Source organism: Theropithecus gelada, chromosome 5 (genome assembly GCF_003255815.1).
Source record: "Theropithecus gelada isolate Dixy chromosome 5, Tgel_1.0, whole genome shotgun sequence".
NCBI classification, from domain to species: Eukaryota; Metazoa; Chordata; class Mammalia; order Primates; family Cercopithecidae; genus Theropithecus; species Theropithecus gelada.
Window position 1 is genome coordinate 109,550,167 of NC_037672.1, and position 18,533 is coordinate 109,568,699.

The following is an 18,533-nucleotide window of genomic DNA, read 5'->3' on the forward strand; positions in this document are numbered from 1 at the left end:
AAAGCTTAAAGAGTAACGGGAATAAAAGTAAATAAATGAATCACGTTAACATATGTATAATTAAAATTACAACAATTCTCTGAACAGTTCATTGCAAGTGTTTGACAATGGAAGTTGATCAGGCTTGGGCAGTCAGGATAATTTCCCCAAGGTTTGATACGTGCCCTGATATCCAAAAGAAGAGTTGGATTTAACTAGGTGAAGAGAGGTAGCATGAGGGTGAGGTAGGGAAAATAAGACGTGAAATGTAAGCCCTGTGTGTGTTAGAGAAACTGGTCAGGTATTGTGGGATCAGAATGTGTCTTTCGTTGCATTGTTTTAAGGTGAACAAAGTTGAGCATGCTTATAATGTGAAAAACAGACCCAGTAAGGGGAAGAGGTTGAACACACAGGAGAGGGGAGTTGGGGAAGCTCTCGAAGGAGAGAGAAGGGGAAGTTGTGGGAGGCCTGAGATGATGAGAAAAGTAGAGAATCAATGGGGAAGAGACATACCTCTTACTCTGAGCATGGACGAGAAAAAGAAGATGGTTGAGACTTCACTAAGTATTCAGTGGTATCTAAGGCAAGACCATCTGCTGAGAAGGAGGAGATCAGGGTTAGACTGGGAGCTTACAGTGAACGGTAAGAGAGTACATAAGAAAGAAGGACAAAGACCAATTAAAAAATTGAGAAATTGTTTATCAGTGCCTATGAAATCAAACACATGCTCTAGAGAATTAAACTTGTTAGAGGGAAATGATATGCCAAGTGGTAAACCATAGTGTCCCGGATGGCAGGGAAGGACTTGAGGTCAGGAAGGATCAATGGATGAGGCAAGGGCTGGCAAGGTAAGAACTTGTCAGAGAGTAGTATTTTGGGGTTAATGTTAGAGTTGAAGACAAGGTTCAAAGCAGGGCGATGGGAGGGATTTACTAAAGTGTATTGAATCCACTGGAATTGACGAGGTTAGACAGTTACTGAAGCATACTGAAGCCCCTGGAATTGAGGACTCCAGAGCTCTTTGAAGGTAGAAGTTTTTTAAAGCATTTTTTTTTTTCACAAGAAGATAAAGTAACATAAAGGCCGAGAACCACATAGTTGTACAATAATTAGATCATGCATTAATAATAGTTCTTCAAAGTAGCAGATGGCAAAAACTTCCCTTTCATTTTTATTTGTTTTCTTATATTGAAATAGCCAAATGAAACAACTTGTGTATTGTATGTTGCATCCATGTATTAAAATTTAAACTATTAACATCATGGGAGGGAATGATGGAATAATAAACAGACTGTGAAATAAAATTGAATGTTTGCACAGTGATTTATGCCACATAAAACTAATATATTTGTTATTTTTCTAGAATCCTTATTGCTATAACGTGAGCCAGTGACCAAAACACACTGCAGCATGAAATAAGCTTAATGAAACTGTGATAATCTCAACGTTGACATCAACAAAACATTAAATTCAAATAATATACTTATGAATCAGGAGCATAGTAAAATATGCTCGGTATAAAATGTGCTAACATAATGCTGTTGAAAGAAGAAAGAGGAGGTAAAGTCCAGGGTGATATAATCTAACAGAATATTCAGTGTAATGTGCTTAGATGAAAAGAGGAGGGAAACAATGGAAGAAAATAGTTATCTCTTCTCCTTACCAGTCTGTGTTCTGGGAAAGAAAAGCTGAGGCTCCTCATTAAGTTGTAACCTGACTGGTTTACTATTCTTTTACTTGGTGATCTTCAGAAGATTTTGGCCAATGTAAGTTGATAATTTCCCACAATAAAATATACTATATTTCCTTTTTTTCTTCATTGGACACTTTTAAAAACATATATTTATATTAGTTTTCTTTTCAACCAAATCCAGTTAAAAGCAAAGAGCAGTAATCATATCTGAATGAGCACAAATGTACTTGCGAGTTGCTTTCCTCTGTGGCAACACTGTTACTTGGGAAGGTGTCAATGCTTTTATTATCGTTGCTGTTATTTTATCTTACTAATGATTTAATCACCCTCTTCAAAAAGTGTGAATTTCTTAGAGGATTTTCTTTGCCTAACTACTGTGCTTGGTGATGCAAAACTTTCATAACTTAGATAACTTTTTCTTTTTTGCTATGAAAATGCTTTAATACAGGTGAACACACACAGCAAGTGCACACACAGAAAGACATGGCTTTCATAGAACACACTGGGAGTAAATCAAGAATTCATGTCACTTCTATCTAACAGAAGGCTCTACTAGGCCACCTCCTCCTGGGCCTACTCCTCAAACTCTCCCTCCTCCCGGTACTGTTGGTACTCGAACGTCAGGTTGTTCCTGTTGCTCTTGGCCTCAGTGGATTCCATCTCATCCATGTCCTCACCGAATCACCAGAGTAAGAAGGCCTTGTGCCTGAACATAGCAGTGAACTGCTTTGAAATGCATCTGAACAGCTCTTGGATGGCCATCTTGTTGCCAGTGAAGGCAGCAGACATTTTTAGCCCTGGGGGTGGGATGTCACAGAAAGCTGTTTTCACATTGTGGGGGATTCAGTCAGCAAGGTAGCTGCTGTTGTAGTTTTGGCTGTTAAGCATTTGCTCATCCACCTCCCTCCAGGACATGTGGCCCCTGAAAATGGCAGCTGCCATTAGGTAGCAGCTTTGCAGGGGTCGCACAGGCAGTCAGCATACTCTTGGCATCAAACGTCTGCTGGGTGAGCTCAACCACCATCAATACCCGGTACTGCTGGCTGCCCCAGCTGGTCAGCAGGATAAAGCCAGGCGTGAAGTGCAGGCGGGTAAATGGGACCATGTTTATGGCCAGTTTCCCAAGGTCAGCATTCAGCTGGCCTGGGAAGTGCAGGCAGGTGGTGACCCCACTCATGGTGGCAGACACCAGGTGGTTCAGGTCACCATAGTTGGGTGTGGGTAACTTTAGGAGTCTGAAGCAGATGTCAGAGAGAGCTTCATTATCAACGCAAAAGGTCTTGCTTGTGTTCTCTATGAGCTGGTGGACTGAGAGTGGCGTCGTAGGGCTCCACCGTGTCGGACACCATGTATATGAAGAAACTGCCAGCCACCTTTACGCTAGGTGCACAGAATAAATCAACTTTTCTTCTTCAGAGAAGAGTCACTTGAGTGCCCCACTAGGTTCTGAAACATATGGTAAGTAGGTCCCCATGACCCTGGAGGAAGAGTATAACAAAATGTTTGTTGCTTCAGAGTTTCTTCTCTTCAGATCCCACTGTCTGCTGACAGCAGCCTTAGGGTGTGAGAACAGTGCAGTCACACAGGATCCCCAGCTCAGAAGGGCCCCATAATGGGGCTTAATGCTCAGCATTTTCTGTCATGACATTCCTTGTAGTTTTATTTTAGAATCTGTGTTTTCATCAGTGAAGTCCGATGGAACAATGGAGCATGAGCCAGGTACATGGAGCCTCAGCTCCCTCCTGGTCGCCCCTCCTCCCACTTCCCCAGGATGGGTTCATGGCTGCCTGCTTCCTATGCCCTCACACCCTGGCCTCACCCTGCCTCTTCCTCTCTGCTTGCACCCCATTAACTGATGTGCCTGCTTGAGGTGGTCACCTCAAGAGTATTGGGGCTGAGATGGGCGACATTCTGCCATTGCCTTTTTCTCTAATGGGAGCTTGAGCACAGATATGGGAGGTTCAGGGTCGATGTGTGCCCCACAGCATCTCCGGGCAGGGCAAGGTGGTGGCTGTCCCTGCCCCAGGCTGGCAACTCCACGGTACATTTGGTGAGTGAGTTGGCAGGAAAGTCTTTGGCCCACCTCATCCAGACACTGAATGCATGGCATGGAGGTTCCTGTTCCGCGGTGGTTGCCTATCCACTATGGGTTGCGACAGTGGGGCCATGGAACTGTGGGAAAAGGAGAGTGACCTTTCTACCCTGAGTAGGGCACAGCCTGTTAGTTTGGTGGATGCAGAGAGGTCGTGGGCTACATGTAGGGTCACAGGCAGGGCCCCTGGGTACCTGTGAAGGTCTGTACTTGCCCTGCAAGTATTCCCATGCCTGAGGGAGCACAACTTTAAATAGCAAATAAAAATCACCATGACACGAGAAGAGAGAGAGACACTGTGGAAGAAAGGAAAAAATGTAATATGTAGCACTTTTACTGACACTCTTTTCCTGACTTTTGAACAAAAGGTCCTGAATTTCCATTTGCATTGGGCTTTGCAAATTATGTGGCTGGTCTTGTCTGCAGAGCTTGTCACTGGGTGGTTGGGGGTCAGTGAGTCTTTTCGGAGGAAAGGTCCTGGAGACTTCTCTGATGGACAAAAGTATCCTTGACTCACATGTAGTGGCAGGTAAGGACCACAGACCTACATAGGAAAACCTGTGAGAAAAGGTGGACCCTGGATTTTTGCTCTTGGACAGCCATCAGGGCCTAGAACAGGCACCATACATTCAATTGGCTGTGGCAGGTAACAGCCAGCATCAGGGAATGTGGAGTGGAGGGCACTGCAGCGAAGTGCTTGCCTTGAGCAATCTGATATGGAGGAGGTGAGAGATGCTGCCGCGATTCAGTTCCAGATGGTGTTGCTGTGCCAGATAGGAGCTCAGTATTGCAGTAAGAGAAACTAGAGATCCAGTTTGTTTGTGTGAAAAATTTTTATAAATTAAAATAATTTTTTTTAATGAGACAGTCTGGCTCTGTCACCCAGGCTGGGGTGCAGTGGTGTGATCTCGGCTCACTGCCACCTCACTCCTGCCTCAGCCTCCCGAGTAGCTGGGATTACAGGCACACGCTACCATGGCCAACTAAGTTTTTGTATTTTTAGTAGAGAGGAGGTTTCACCATGTTGGTCAGCCTGTTCTCAAACTCCTGACCTCAAGTGATCTTCCCACCATGGCTTCCCAGAGTACTGGGATTACAGGTGTGAGCCACTGTGCCCGGCCTGTGCGAAAATTTTTACATGAAATTTCAAACACAGTATGGATAAACAAAACATATCAAGGAGACATATTTGAACTGGTGCCCCTTTGCTTGCAGGTCATGGGGTGAGTTGGTTCTGGCATAATATATTACTAGGGCTGTATAAACCCTTCTAGACTCAGCCACTGTAGCCTGATATTCATGCTTTGAGAAGAAAACTGGACATCTGAGTAGAAGATTAAAGAGCCCTAATTTACACTCAAGTGTGCAATTATACAGGGTCTGGGTCTGCAAAGGATTTTGCTGGGGACAGACATGCCACCGCCATCAGATTGTGAATGTATATTAGGTTTCAACAACGACATCTAGTGGCAATGAAAGAAACAACAGCTGTGCTGAGCCAAGGAAGCTTTTCTCCATCAGCCAGGCGTTTAGAGTGAGTAAGCTACTGGACTCAGAATGGGAAAGGGTAGGTCTCAAGAGACAGATAATGGATTTTCTATTAATACAGGCAAGTGGGGGAAAGAGTGATTCCATGGAAATATACAAGATATGACCAAACATGCATTCCAAGTCAGTTATATGGGCCATTCTAGTTACATTGCCACTGAATTGTTTTGATTGAATGTCACAGATGTTAAAATATCAAACTTTCATTTAAGTTTTCTTCTCATTTATGGAAATTCAATAGGACTCTCTCAGGAAGGCTTAATATTAGTATCAATTTTTGGTAAATGTTTTATGACTTTATAGCCAGATATTGACTAGTAATAATATAGTTTAATGTATCTTACACTTGATCTTAGCCAAAAGGCCAAGAAGTGATATATGTGTTCAATATATAATAAGCAATAAATAATTAGTCTGGCACAGTTCTAGGCTAAGTATACGTACTGGGTGTCTTATTTGACATTTAAATTCATCATAATATTTCTTGTGTTTTAACTTGAGGCAATGCAAGGAAATAAAATTTGAGATTTCCCCTTATGTATTTGTGTGCCGTATAAATATTTATCGAGTATGCACCATGTACCAGATTAGATGCTGGGATACGATAGCAAGTAAGATGTCTATGCTTGCTATTTGCATGGAGCTTACAATCTAGTATGGTAAGTGGTATTATGTAAACCTTTCACACAAATAATTAACATCAATTGTGTTAAGTGCTATGAAGGAGAAGCGTAAAGTGTTATGATACAATAATATGAGGATATAACCTGCTCCCTGAGAAAGAGATATTTAAGCTGAGACTTGAAGGATGAATTGGAGATGTATGATAAAGAGCAAGGAATAGAGGCAGGGAGAAAAATATTTCAGACAGAGGAAGAGAGCATTTGATATTAAATACAGGGAACTGGAAGTAGGTTTGTGGGCCAAGGCTCAGCAATTGAAGGAGACAGTAATGAACAATGAAGCAGAAAAGGAAGTTGGGACTAAATCAAGTAAGGCCTTGAAGGTTGTATCCAGGATTTAGCTTCTTATTCCAAAAACAATGTGCGGACATTGAAGGATTTTAAGCAGTTAAGTGCCATAATCAGGTATTTAAAAAAAAAACAACAAAAAACAACCCACTCTGGCTTCAGTGAGTAAAACAGATCATACCTACATGAGAAAATCAACACGAGAAGCATTGTTTGAACATATAGGACTTATGGAATTAACTATAGAACTAGGCATATTAGGAAGTAATGATCAAGTAAAATTACTGCTTTGTGTGTATTATGGGATAAAATAAGAGGTCTGTGTTGGGTGTTTCATTTTATCAGATGAAATTTCAATTTTTTTATCATGAAGGAGTCAAAGGAGTAATTTCTTATCCTCCTTTTGACAGTGTTATTAATATCAGAAGCTGACAGATTGAAAAATGACGTTCTACATGGACAAAGCCTGGCATATTTGTAACGTTTAATATGGAGCTATGTTAAACTGCATTAATAGCTAAGGAAATGAGTTTGGATTTAAAGGATACTTTTTTCTTGGATTGGGTTTTGGGTGGAAAAAGGGATCTTAGGTAAGAAGGATTTTTTTTTCCCCATTTACTGGGGGAACCAGCCCCCAATATTTCAACATAGGTTCTTTTCTATTTTCCTTAAGTGTCGGCCAGTCTGAGAAATAAACAGAAAGAGTACAAAGAGAGGACTTTTACAGCTGGGCCTCCGGGGTGACATCACATATTGGTAGGACCGTGATGACGACCCTGAGCCGCAAAACCAGCATGTTTTTATTAGAGATTTAAAAAAGGGAGGGGGTGTACAAACATGGAGTAAGTCACAAGGATCACATGCTTCAAAGGGCAATAAAGATCACAAGGCAAAGGCAAAATTAGAATTACTGATGAGGGTCTATGTCCTGCTGTGCATGTGTTGTCTTGATAAACATCTTAACAGGAAACAGGGTTCGAGGGCAGAGAATTGGTCTGACTAGAATTTACCAGACTGGAATTTCCCCATCCTAGTAAGCCTGAGGGTACTGCAGGAGACCAGGGTGTATTTCAGTCCTTATCTCAGCAGCACAAGACAGACACTCCCAGAGCGGCTGTTCATAGACCTCCCCCAAGGAATGCATTCCTTCCCCAGGGTATTTCTTGTTGGGAAAATAATTCAGTGATATTTCTTCTACTCACACATCCATTTATAGGCTCTCTGCAAGAAGAAAAATATGGCTGTATTCTGCCCGATCCCGCAGGCAGTCAGACCTTACGGTTATCTTCCCTTGTTTCCTGAAAATCACTGTTATTCTGTTCTTTTAAAAGGTGCACTGATTTCATATTGTTCAAACACATATGTTTTACAATCAATTTACAATAGTGATTCTGAGGTGACATACATTATCAGCTTACAAAGATAATGGGATTAAGAGATTAAAGCCATAAGAAATTTTAAGAGTATTAATTTTGGGAACTGATGAATGTCCATGAAATCTTCACAATTTATGTTCAGGGATTGCAGTAAAGACAGGCATAAGAAATTATAAAAGAATTAATTTTGGGAACTGATAAATGTCCATGAAGTCTTCGCAATTTATGTTCTTCTGCCTCGGCTCCAGCTGGTCCCTCTGTTAAGGGTCCCTGACTTCCTGCAACACCCATTCATGGTGACATGATTTGGCTCTGTGTCCCCACCCAAATCTCATCTCGAATTGTAATCCCCATGTGTTGAGGGAGGGACCTGTAATCCCCACATGTGGAGGGAGGGAGGTGATTGGATCATGGCGGTGGTTTCCCCCACGCTGTTCTCATGATAGTGAGTGAGAGCTCGTGAGATCTGATGGTTTTGTAAGTGTTTGGAAGTTCCTCCTTCGTTTTCTTTCTCCTGCTGCCTTGTGAAGAAGGTGCTTGCTTCCCCTTCAGCTTCCACCATGATTATAAGTTTCCAGAGACCTCTGTAGCCATGTGGAACTGTGAGTCAATTAAACCTCTTTCCTTTATAAATTACTCAGTCTCAGATATTTCTTTATAGCAGTGTGAAAATAGACTAATACATATAGGTATGGTAGACTTTTTAGAGAAAGATTCATAGTATATGAAGTAATAAATATTATTACTACTAGTTCTACTAGTACTGATCATGTGCTAAAATTTTATTGTCGACGCTCTCTGCACATCCAACCACACACAAACACGTATTTATTTCATTTATTCCTCACAAAAACCCAATGCTGTATGTACTATTATTATGTTCTTATTAAAGATAAGGAGACTGAAGCACAAATAAGTTAATTACTTTACCAAAAATCATATAACTTGTTGATAATGTAACCAGAATATAAAACAATATTTGATTCTAGAATGACAGTTCATAACTATTATACTATATCACCTTCCAAGATTGAAACTAAAATTTTCAATTATGGAAAAAAATACATCTATCCAATAAACATATTACCAAAGTTATCCTTTTCAGGAAAATTAAATAAGTATAGAGTAGTAATCCCAATTGTACAAACTTCAGAAATGTTTATCTGAGCTGTAATAGAATGCTTCCATTTTAAGAAGAATTATTAGGTATACTTTTTTGCAATTACTTTTCCAGAATATTTAAAGTAATTTGATTTACAAGAAACTTTTATGAATATACCCATTACTTAATGTCAAGAAATGGTGAAATTAAGTAAAAGTTTTCCTCTTGACATTCCTTATTTTTGCTTTCTTTGTTCTACTTTATTCTATTTTCCTTTTTGACCCTTTGAGTATTAAATAATAAAAGAAGAAAGAGGAGGAGAAGGAGGAGGAGAAAGAGAAGGGAAAGAAAACAGGAAAGTGGGTGAGCAAAGAATACAAGTTGGATATACTGCACATAATTTTTAAGTGTATATTTTTTCAAATAAAACTATCTGGTTTTCTGCTTTTTTTTCAGTCCACAAAACTGTTGATTTAGTTACAAATTAATTTGTCATTGTTTTTACTTTTTAGGGAAGTGTATAATTACCTTTTTATTATTTGTAAATTTTTGAGGTTAGTGTTTCTCATTTGTAGCCAATCCTTATTTCTCTGATTTTATTTCAATTTTAAACAATCCTTTTGGCAACAATACACATCTTTTAAGATACCTATTTGAAATATAAGAATATGTTTATGATACCAACACATGTATGTAGTATACTAAAAATCATTACCTTAAATATACATTGATTTATCTCATTTCCAAAGAAATGAAATTTCATGTTAATTTCACTACTTTAATTTCTTTTTGGAAACAATATATAGATGCCAGTTTACTATCTCCACCTTTTTCTCTCTTAAAAATTGTTTATTATAAAATATAAGACACATTCAGAATTGCACTTAAAGCATAAATACACAGCTTAATAAACTGTTTTAAAGCAAATAACCACAGTCCACATTTTAAAAAGTGCTGCTCCAGCTTTCCCAAAGCCCATTTGGGGCTCTCCCAAAGCTCTTTCTTGATTACCAACCTCACTAAAGGTACTCACTGGCTTGACTTTTTCTTTCTTTTTTTTTTTTTTTAATTATACTTTAAGTTCTAGGGTACATGTGCATAACGTGCAGGTTTGTTACATATGTATACTTGTTCCCTGTTGGTGTGCTGTACCCATCAACTCGTCATTTACATCAGGTATAACTCCCAGTGCAATCCCTCCCCCCACCTCCCCATAATAGGCCCCGGTGTGTGACGTTCCCCTTCCCGAGTCCAAGTGATCTCATTGTTCAGTTCCCACCTGTGAGTGAGAACATGTGATGTTTGGTTTTCTGTTCTTGCGATAGTTTGCTGAGAATGATGGTTTCCAGCTGCATCCATGTGGCTTGATTTTTTCAATAGTATTTTAAAAAATTGACATATACCTTGCACAGTATAAAATTCACCAGTTTAAGGTGTACACTTTATGGTTTTTAGTAGAGTCCCCAAGTTGTGCAACTATTACCACTAGTTAATTCTAGAACTCTTCAATCCCCTCCTTCCCCCGGATCCTGTATTTATTAGCAGTTTGTCCCAAATTCTCTCTTTCCATAATTTCCTTTCTGTGTCAGGATTTGCCCATTCTGGACATTTCTTTTAAGTTGAATCACATGTGGTCTTTTGTGTCTGGTTTCTTTCACTTAGCATTATATTTTCAAGATTCATCCATGTTGTAGCATATGTCAATACTTTATTCCTTTTTATAGCTGAGTAAGTATTTCATGTTATGAATATACTACATTTTGTTTAACCATTGATCAGTTGATGGATGTTTAGGTTTTTTGCACTATTTGGGTATTATGAATAATAGTGCTATGAACAATTGTTTACAAGTTTTTGTTTGATCACATTTTCAGTTTTCTCAGGTACATTCTTGGGAGTAGAATTGCTGGGTCATGGTAATTATGTTTCACATTTTGAGTAACTGCTCAAGTATTTTCCACACTGGTTGCATCATTTTGCATTCCTTCCAGAAATTTATGAAAGTTACAATTTCTCCACCTCCACACTGACATTCGTTATTAATATGTTTTTTAAAAAATATATAGCCATTTTAGTGAATGTGAAGTGGTACTCATTGTGGTTCTGATATGCATTTCCCTAATGACTAAAAATGTTGAGTATTCCTTTTCATGTGGTTATTGACCATTTGTATATCTTCCTTGGAAAAATGTCTATTAGAATCCTTTCACCATTTTAAAATTGAGTTGTCTTTATTGTTGAGTTGTAAAAGTTCTTTGTATATTATGGACACTAGACCTTTATCAGATATATAATTTGCAGCTATTTTCTTCCATTCTGTGTATTGTCTTTTCACTTTCTTGACACACAAAAGTTTTTAACTTTTTCAAAATCCAATTTATCGTTTTTTTCTTTGGTTGTGCGCTTATTTTTAATTTTTTTGATATTACAGTGTAATTTTAATACAAGCTAAATACAAACACAATTGTTAGATATTCGGTTATGTGTCCTGTGAAACAACATGCCAAGATCAACCTTGAGATATTTATAAAAACTAAAATTTATAAAATGTCTTCCTTAATTAACTCTAGGGACCCCATATATGAATGCAAAAATCAGAACTTATCAATAATCATATCAAATGCTGAGCGCTGATTGAGCAGCAAAAAAACCATTTCTAATTTTAAAATTTAATAGCTCCAGGTAAAAGCATGCTATTTCCTATATATACTGTCTTTGTATTCTGCATGGAGTTCTAAGGTAAAGATTTTTCTGCTTTTGTTAATTGCCAGAAATGATGTCCTGTGTGGCTGCTTTGTCGTGGATCTTTCATTCTTCTTTCCTGATGGATCCTTAGTTTCTTTGGGAGGGGGTTTATGTATTGGTTTTCATGGGATTGAGTTATAAAAGGCTGAATAGGAATTTCCTCCGTAAAAACCTCTATGTTTTCCTTCGGCATAACTATAGCTCTTTGGAGCGGGATGAGTTTTATTTTTTGCATTTTCCAACCATTCCTTAAACCCTTTTCTTGCTATTTCACTTTGCTGTTGCTTTTTTTTCTCCTTTTCACATTCTTTAGCATTTTACAACTATTCTTAATATTTTTCTTTGCTTTTCCTTGCAAATATTCTTTCTCTAAGTCCTTCATATCTTCATTATTTTTCGGGCCTTTTCTCTTTCTTCTTTTTCTGAACTCACTCCTTATGTTTTTCTTAGTAATTTATCTTTCATTTACTACAGGTATGCACCACCATACCCAGCTAATTTTTTTGTGTTTTTGTATTTTTACTAGAGACAGGGTTTCGCCATGTTGGCCAGGCTGGTCTTGAACTCTTGACCTCAGGTGATCTGCTCGCCTCAGCTTCCCAAAGTCCTGTAATTACAGGTATGAGCCACCACGCCCAACTTGACATATCAAATTTGATGTACGAAAGACATTTCTGCAACGATGTCTAGAATATGGTTAAAAAATCACTCTTAGACCTCACAAAATAAGTCATGTCTAGATTAGGTGGCTGTTGTCCGTTTTGTCAGCCCTTTTAACATACTCTTTAATTGTTGAATAACCCAAACAGGTGGGCATAACAATCAAAGTAAAATCTGTCATAGTCTCAACTTTAATAAATCCCCTCAGACTTGTTTCTGATCCATCAGCTATAACATTTCTCAATCATTAGTTCCTCTAAATTGCTCTGCCTTCTACATGAATATAGCTGTCGTATTCATCTATAGATTATGCTTCTATTTCAGCCTGCTTATCCTCAGCTTTATGCTTTTCAGATGTCCAGAAAGGGATCTCTACATCATAAACTTTGGTGAAAATATGACTCAACCTCGGCTGAGTATGGTGGCTCATGCCTCTAATCCCAGTACTTTGGGAGGCCGAGGTGGGTGGGTCACCTGAGGTCAGGAGTTCCAGACCAGTCTGGCCAACATGGTGAAACCCCATCTCTACAAAAAATACAAAACTTAGCTGGGCATGGTGGTGGGTGCCTATAATCCCAGCTACTCAGGAGTCTGAGATAGGAGAATCGCTTGAACCCAGGAGGTGGAGGTTGCAGGGAGCCGAGACCACATCACCACACTCCAACCTGGGCAACACAGTGAGAATCCGTTTCAAACAAATATGTGACTCAACCTCACAACCTACCCAAGCCAAGCTCCCTGAGAATATAATCTGATTGACTCAGGTCTCCAGAATCCTACGCAAAGGAATAGACAGTTATTTACCCCCCACATGAAGAGATCAGATAGATAAAAGAGAAAAGAGGAAAATAAAGGACAGAAAAAAAGAAGATACCTGACAACAGAACCTTGGGCAACATCCACATTTTAAGGCAGGCACAGAATAAGAAGCAATGAAAGGAGATGAGTAGTAGCATCAGAAACACTAAGTGGAGCATAAGAAGGCAACCCAAATATTAATAACAGAATAATTATCCAATTAATTGTGGCATATTTTTCAAATGTAAATGCCATAGAACAGTAACAACCAATATATACTTCGCTCTCCACAACACCCTAAATGTATCTTAAAATACAATGTCGAGAACAAAGTCAGATGGTGTGTTTTTTAGGTATGATGTAAAAAGCATAATCAATTGGCTGGGCAGGCCAGGTGTGGGTGGCAGGGCAGTGGGGAACTGCTTCTCCACCTCCCCACATCTACTTCCCAGCTGATTGCAGGCCCAGGTCTCAGCCCTTCTCAGGAGGCTGCAGTGAACAGATCACCTGAGGTCAGCAGTTCAAGACCAGCCTGGCCAACATGGCAAAACCCTGTCTCTACTAAAAATAAAAATAAAAAAAATTAGCTGGGCATGGTGGGTGCATGCCTGTAGTCCCAGCTACTCGGGAGGCTGAGGCAGGAGAATCACTCGAACCCGGGAGACGGAGGTTGCAGTATGCTGAGATTACGCCAGTGCACTCCAACCTGGGCAGCAGAGTGAGACTCCATCTCAAAAAAAAAATAAATTGATATGTCAGAAATTGAAATGATCTTCCCTTTCCAATTACTTTTCTTGGGAAAGCATACATAGTGCCACAACCGTTCTCCATATCACAAAGTCCAGAATCTCTGAACCATCTTTGATTCAATCTTCTTGCTTATCATCTGTTTTTTATCAATTGTCAAGTCCCATTGGTTTCCTTTCCAAATATTACTCTTAGACATTCTTTCATAGTTTGGTCTCTCATTTGGACCATTGTAATGACTTTCTTACAGACCTCCCCATGTATAATCTCTGACCCTTCCAATCCATCTTTCACATTGTCACAGAAGAGCACATTGTACCAGTGTACTGTACAGCAGAGAATCTACTAGCTGTATGTCACTATTTAAACGTAAATAAATTACAATTAAATACAATAAAAAATTTGGTTCCTCAGTTATACTAGCCATATTTTAAGTACTCATGTGGCTAATTAGCGACTATATCGGACAGTGCAAATATAGGACATTGCTATCTTTCCAGAAAGTTCTATTCTGTTTAGAATATAGGCAGATAATAATGTCTTTATTGTTTTAATAATTTGTTATCTTTCTCTCTAGCTTGTATCAGAAAGTGCAAGTTTCTTGATGTGGAATTTAAAGCCCAAATTATTTTTCTAGCATCGACTTCTTTTTTTGAGACAAAATCTTGCTCTGTCACCCAGGCTGGAGTGCAGCTGGGCAAACTCAGCTCACTGCAACCTCTGCTTCCCGGGTTCAAGTGATTCTCCTGCCTCAGCTTCCTGAGTAGCTGAGACCACAGATGTGCGCCACCATACCCAGCTAATTTTTGTATTCTTAGTAGAGACAGGGTTTCACTATGTTGGCCAGGCTGGTCTTGAACCCTTGACCTCAGGTTACCAGCCTCTAGTAGCCATCATTCTACTCTCTATCGCCATTAGTTCAGTTGTTTTAACTTTTAGCTCCCACAAATTAGTGAGACCATGCAAGGTTTGTCTTTTTGGGCCTGGCTTATTTCACTTAACATAATGTCTTGTTCCATCCATGTTGCTGAAAATGACATGATCTTATTCTTTTTAATGGCTGAACAGTGCTCCATTGTGGATATGTACCACATTTCGTTTGTCCATTTGTCTGTTGGTGGACACTTAGGTTGCTTCCAAATCTTGTCTATTGGCAATTTCCGTATTTTGAACCAGCCTTACATCCCTGGGATAAATACTATTTGGGCATGATGAATGATCTTTTTAATGTGTTGTTGAATTTGGTTTGCCAGTATTTTGTTGAGGATTTTTGCATCAATGTTCATCTGGGATATTGGCCTGTAGTTTGTTTTTTTGTTGTTTTTGGTTTTTTTTGATGTGTCTTTGTCTGGTTTTGCTATCAGGGTAATATTGGCTGCATAGAATGAGTTTGGAAGTATTCCTTCCTCCTCTATTTTTTTGGAATAATTTGAATACAATTTGTATTAGTTCTTCTTTCAATGTGTGGAAAAATTCAGCAGTGAAGCCATCAGGCCCAGGTTTTTCTTTGCTGGGAGACTCTTTATTATGGCTTTGATCTCATTACTTACTAGTGGCTAATGCAGGTTTTGAATTTCTTCATGGTTTAATCTTGATAGATTGTATGTATCTAGGAATTTATCAATTCTTCTAGGTTTTACAGTTTATGAGTAACTAGTATATACTATGATCAATGATCATAGCAGCCACTAATGTTCCTTGGAATTTCTGTGGTATCAGTTGTAGTTTCTCATTTTTTCATCTCTGATTTTATTTATTTGGATCATCTCTCTTTTTTTCCTGGTCTGTCTAAAGGTTTGTTGATTGTTTTCATTTTTTCAAAAAACCGACTATTTGTTTCGTTGATCTTTTTTTTTTTTTTTTGCCTCAATTTCATTTATTTCTGCTCTGATATTTATTTTTTTTGACCAATTTTGAGTTTGCCCTCCCTTCCTTCCTTCCTCCCTCCCTCCCTGCCTCCCTTGGCCTTTCCCTCCCTCCATCTTTCCCTCCCTCCGTCTTTCCCTCCCTCCATCTTTCTCTCCCTCTTTTCTTCCTTCCTTTTCGGTAAAGATGATTTTCCTGGTGGTATGTTTTGGTTTCTTGATTTTTATTTTTTGTCTACCTGATATATATTTTTTTTATTTGAAGATATCATGAGGCTAGCAAATGATATCTTATGACCCATTATTTTTAAACTGATGACAACACTGATTGCAAAAACAAACAAGCAGACAAAAAAACCAATAAAACTCTACATTTTTAACTTCGTCTTCCTGCTTTTTAATTATTTTGTTATTTCTATTTATATATTATTATGCTGTCTATGTCTTGAAAAGCTGTCATAGTTATGATTTTTGGTTGGTTCATCTTTTAGTCTTTCTACTCAAGATAAGAGTAGTTTACACATCACAATTATAGTGTTATAATATTCTGTGTTTGTCTGTGTACCTACTATTGCCAATGAGTTTTGTACCTTCAGATGATTTCTTATTACTAAGTAATATCCTTTTCTTTTAGGTTAAAGAACTCCCTTTAGCATTTCTTGTAGGACAGGTCTGGTGTTGATGAAATCTGTCAGATTCTCTTTATCTAGGAAAGCCTTTATTTCTCCTTCATGTTTGAAAGATATTTTTACTGGATATACTGTTCAAGGTAAATGTTTCTTTCCTTCAGCATTTTATTTTATTTTTCTTTTTTTCAGTTTTGAAAAAATGTTTTATTCCTGTTTGCACAGAGCAGTTTATGAAGGTGGCTATCTCCTGACTCCATGCATCTTTTACACAAAGATGCCCCCTCAAATATGCCCAGTTATCTGCCCCACTTCAGTGTTGGAGAACTGGCAGTTAGTAAGTGGGGCAGAATGCTTAAGTCTCAGGAAGGTTTGTAAAGACATTTTTGTGGGGAGGAAGTTCTGGGTCAAGGGGAAAGATTAGACCCAAGAGTGAGTATTCCATTCTCCATCTTCCTGGGGAAATCCAAATCCCAAAGGTTTTATGAAGAAAAGCACCTCTCTCAGCGACCTAGAGACAGGGAGAGCACAGACGCACTGCTTGGGTGTAAGGCTGAAGCAGAGAGAGGGTGGGCTGCAGCGACTGCAGACCCAAGGCAGAGGAGTAAATGCATGTCGGGGAGTTGAGGGGACAGAGACTGCCTAGACGCCCAAGTCATAAGTTCTACCCCTTCCCCAGTTCTGAGTAGAAAGTTTTCTTCCCAAGACTAGAATGGAGTTTTAGTTTTAGGAACTGGCTTTGCTTCAGGACATGGAGAAGACAAACCAGGCAAAGATCCCACAGGTAGTAAGGGTGGAGAGTTAAGGTAGCTAACTAAGAGACGGGCACTCACCACGGCAGTTTTGAAGCTATATGTCAGATCGGGGTAGAGAATGCATTTTATGTGCCCTATTCAATACAATTTAAATCACTGTTTCTTCCATGTTGTCCCTTCCCTATGAACTATTCCCAATACCTTTTCCAAGGCAGAGGACAGGGCAGTAAGAAGGAATAGAAGAAAACACTGAGGTCAGTAAGTGGAGCTAGGGCTTAGATTGGATAAATCCCTATCCATCCCCACCCCCACTCATTCTTTAGTAAAGAATTCTCTTTCTCCCTCCCCTTGCTGGGGTATCGGAATGAGGTCCAGGTAAAGGCAAAGGCAGGAAAACATTCAGCACATTCTTTCTCCTACTTTAATCTGAAGTGTAGCTACAACAAAGGGCACAGAATTTACAAAAATGTCAGGGCAGGGGAGCATGTGAGCATAATCCAGTCTAGAAAGAAAGAGGGTGCTTCCCCTGCCCTATTATCTAAATACGCTAGGAGCTTTACTCCTAGAACTGCAAGAAGAATGAAAAAGAATAGGAAGGGTGTAGGGGAGGTTGGGGGGACAAGCACAAACAGAATGGAGATTTAAGGATCTCTGTGATCCCCGAGATGACCCTGAGAACATCAATTGGGGAACTAGATGAAAATTCACAGCAGACATGCGAATTTTTTGAAGAGGATGAAGAGCCAGGAATAGTGGGGTCTTCACTGAAGGAGTGACCCCTTGATCTGTTCTTTGGCTGACTGCAGCACCTGAGACACGGTCTGCTCCGTAAGGGGGACATCTTCACCCCTTAATGCCACCCAGTGTACCACCTGCTGGGGATCACTCTCGAGGATCACCCCTCCATCTACAATTTCATCCACAGCCAAGAACAGCCCCTCCATGTTCTCCAGCAGTGCTCGCTTTTCTACATTTTTCCCCAGCATCTGGCTCAATGAGTCCAAGAGGCAGTTCAGAACTGCCATAAGCATCAGCTCATTTTCATAGGAGCTGCCAATCACATAGAAATAGAGATCTATACTGCTTTTGTATACCACTGTCAGGCCTTCCAAGAGGGCAATTCCACTGTCAATCCGATGAGTCTTATTGAAAATGTTCTTCTCAAAGGCCTTTTGCTCCTTGACACTGGGGTAGGTGTCGTCATAGTACTTGGCAAAAAGTCGATCTCCATCATTGTCCAGAATCAGGATGGCTTTGACAGTATACACGGAAGGTTCCAAAATCAGCGCCTCCATCTTGCCCCGCAGCTGGTGCCGACGTCTCCTTCAGCATTTTAAATACGTCAGGCCGTGACTAGAAATGTTGTCCAGGTGCTAAGACCTGGAATGGGGGCCTCAAAGCTTTGCCTGGTGCCCCATTTAAGTGTTGCTGAGCTGGTATGCAAGTTGCAAGACAAAGTTCTCTTAACTCTCTCCTCTCTCTCCAGGAGCTGTGAGCTTCATTACCTGTGGTTGGGGGAGGGATGACAAAAGCACTCCCTTGGCCCCCTTGGCTAGTGTCTCACTAGGTCACATGC

At 39.6% G+C, this 18,533-nt stretch overlaps 1 protein-coding gene and 1 pseudogene across 4 annotated transcripts; both read right to left on the bottom strand.

Moving 5' to 3' along the window:
• Positions 1-2,245: 2,245 nt before the first annotated feature.
• Positions 2,246-3,021, bottom strand: LOC112624358 (annotated as a pseudogene).
• Positions 3,022-5,322: 2,301 nt separating this feature from the next.
• LOC112624666 (coatomer subunit zeta-1-like) lies at positions 5,323-18,272 on the bottom strand. 4 transcript variants are annotated; one of them, XR_003119456.1, is made up of 3 exons: positions 17,402-18,272; positions 16,458-16,466; positions 5,323-5,337 (listed from the first exon to the last, which is right to left on the bottom strand). XR_003119456.1 is itself a non-coding variant. In XM_025385507.1 (2 exons), the coding sequence occupies exons 1-2, from the start codon at positions 18,250-18,252 to the stop codon at positions 17,719-17,721; spliced, it is 474 nt and encodes a 157-aa protein (XP_025241292.1). In that variant the 3' UTR covers positions 16,399-17,718. The 4 variants fall into 4 exon arrangements, 3 of the variants coding, with proteins under 3 accessions (XP_025241292.1, XP_025241290.1, XP_025241291.1); XM_025385507.1 differs by lacking the exon at positions 5,323-5,337 and having other exon boundaries at positions 16,399-18,165; positions 18,226-18,252; XM_025385506.1 differs by lacking the exons at positions 5,323-5,337; positions 16,458-16,466 and having other exon boundaries at positions 17,365-17,766; positions 17,818-18,272.
• Between the last annotated feature and the right edge of the window lie 261 nt (positions 18,273-18,533).

Excerpts from the sequence above, each read along its gene's own strand:
- LOC112624666 (XM_025385505.1), bottom strand. The coding sequence starts at position 18,252 with ATGGAGGCGCTGATTTTGGAACCTTCCGTGTATACTGTCAAAGCCATC.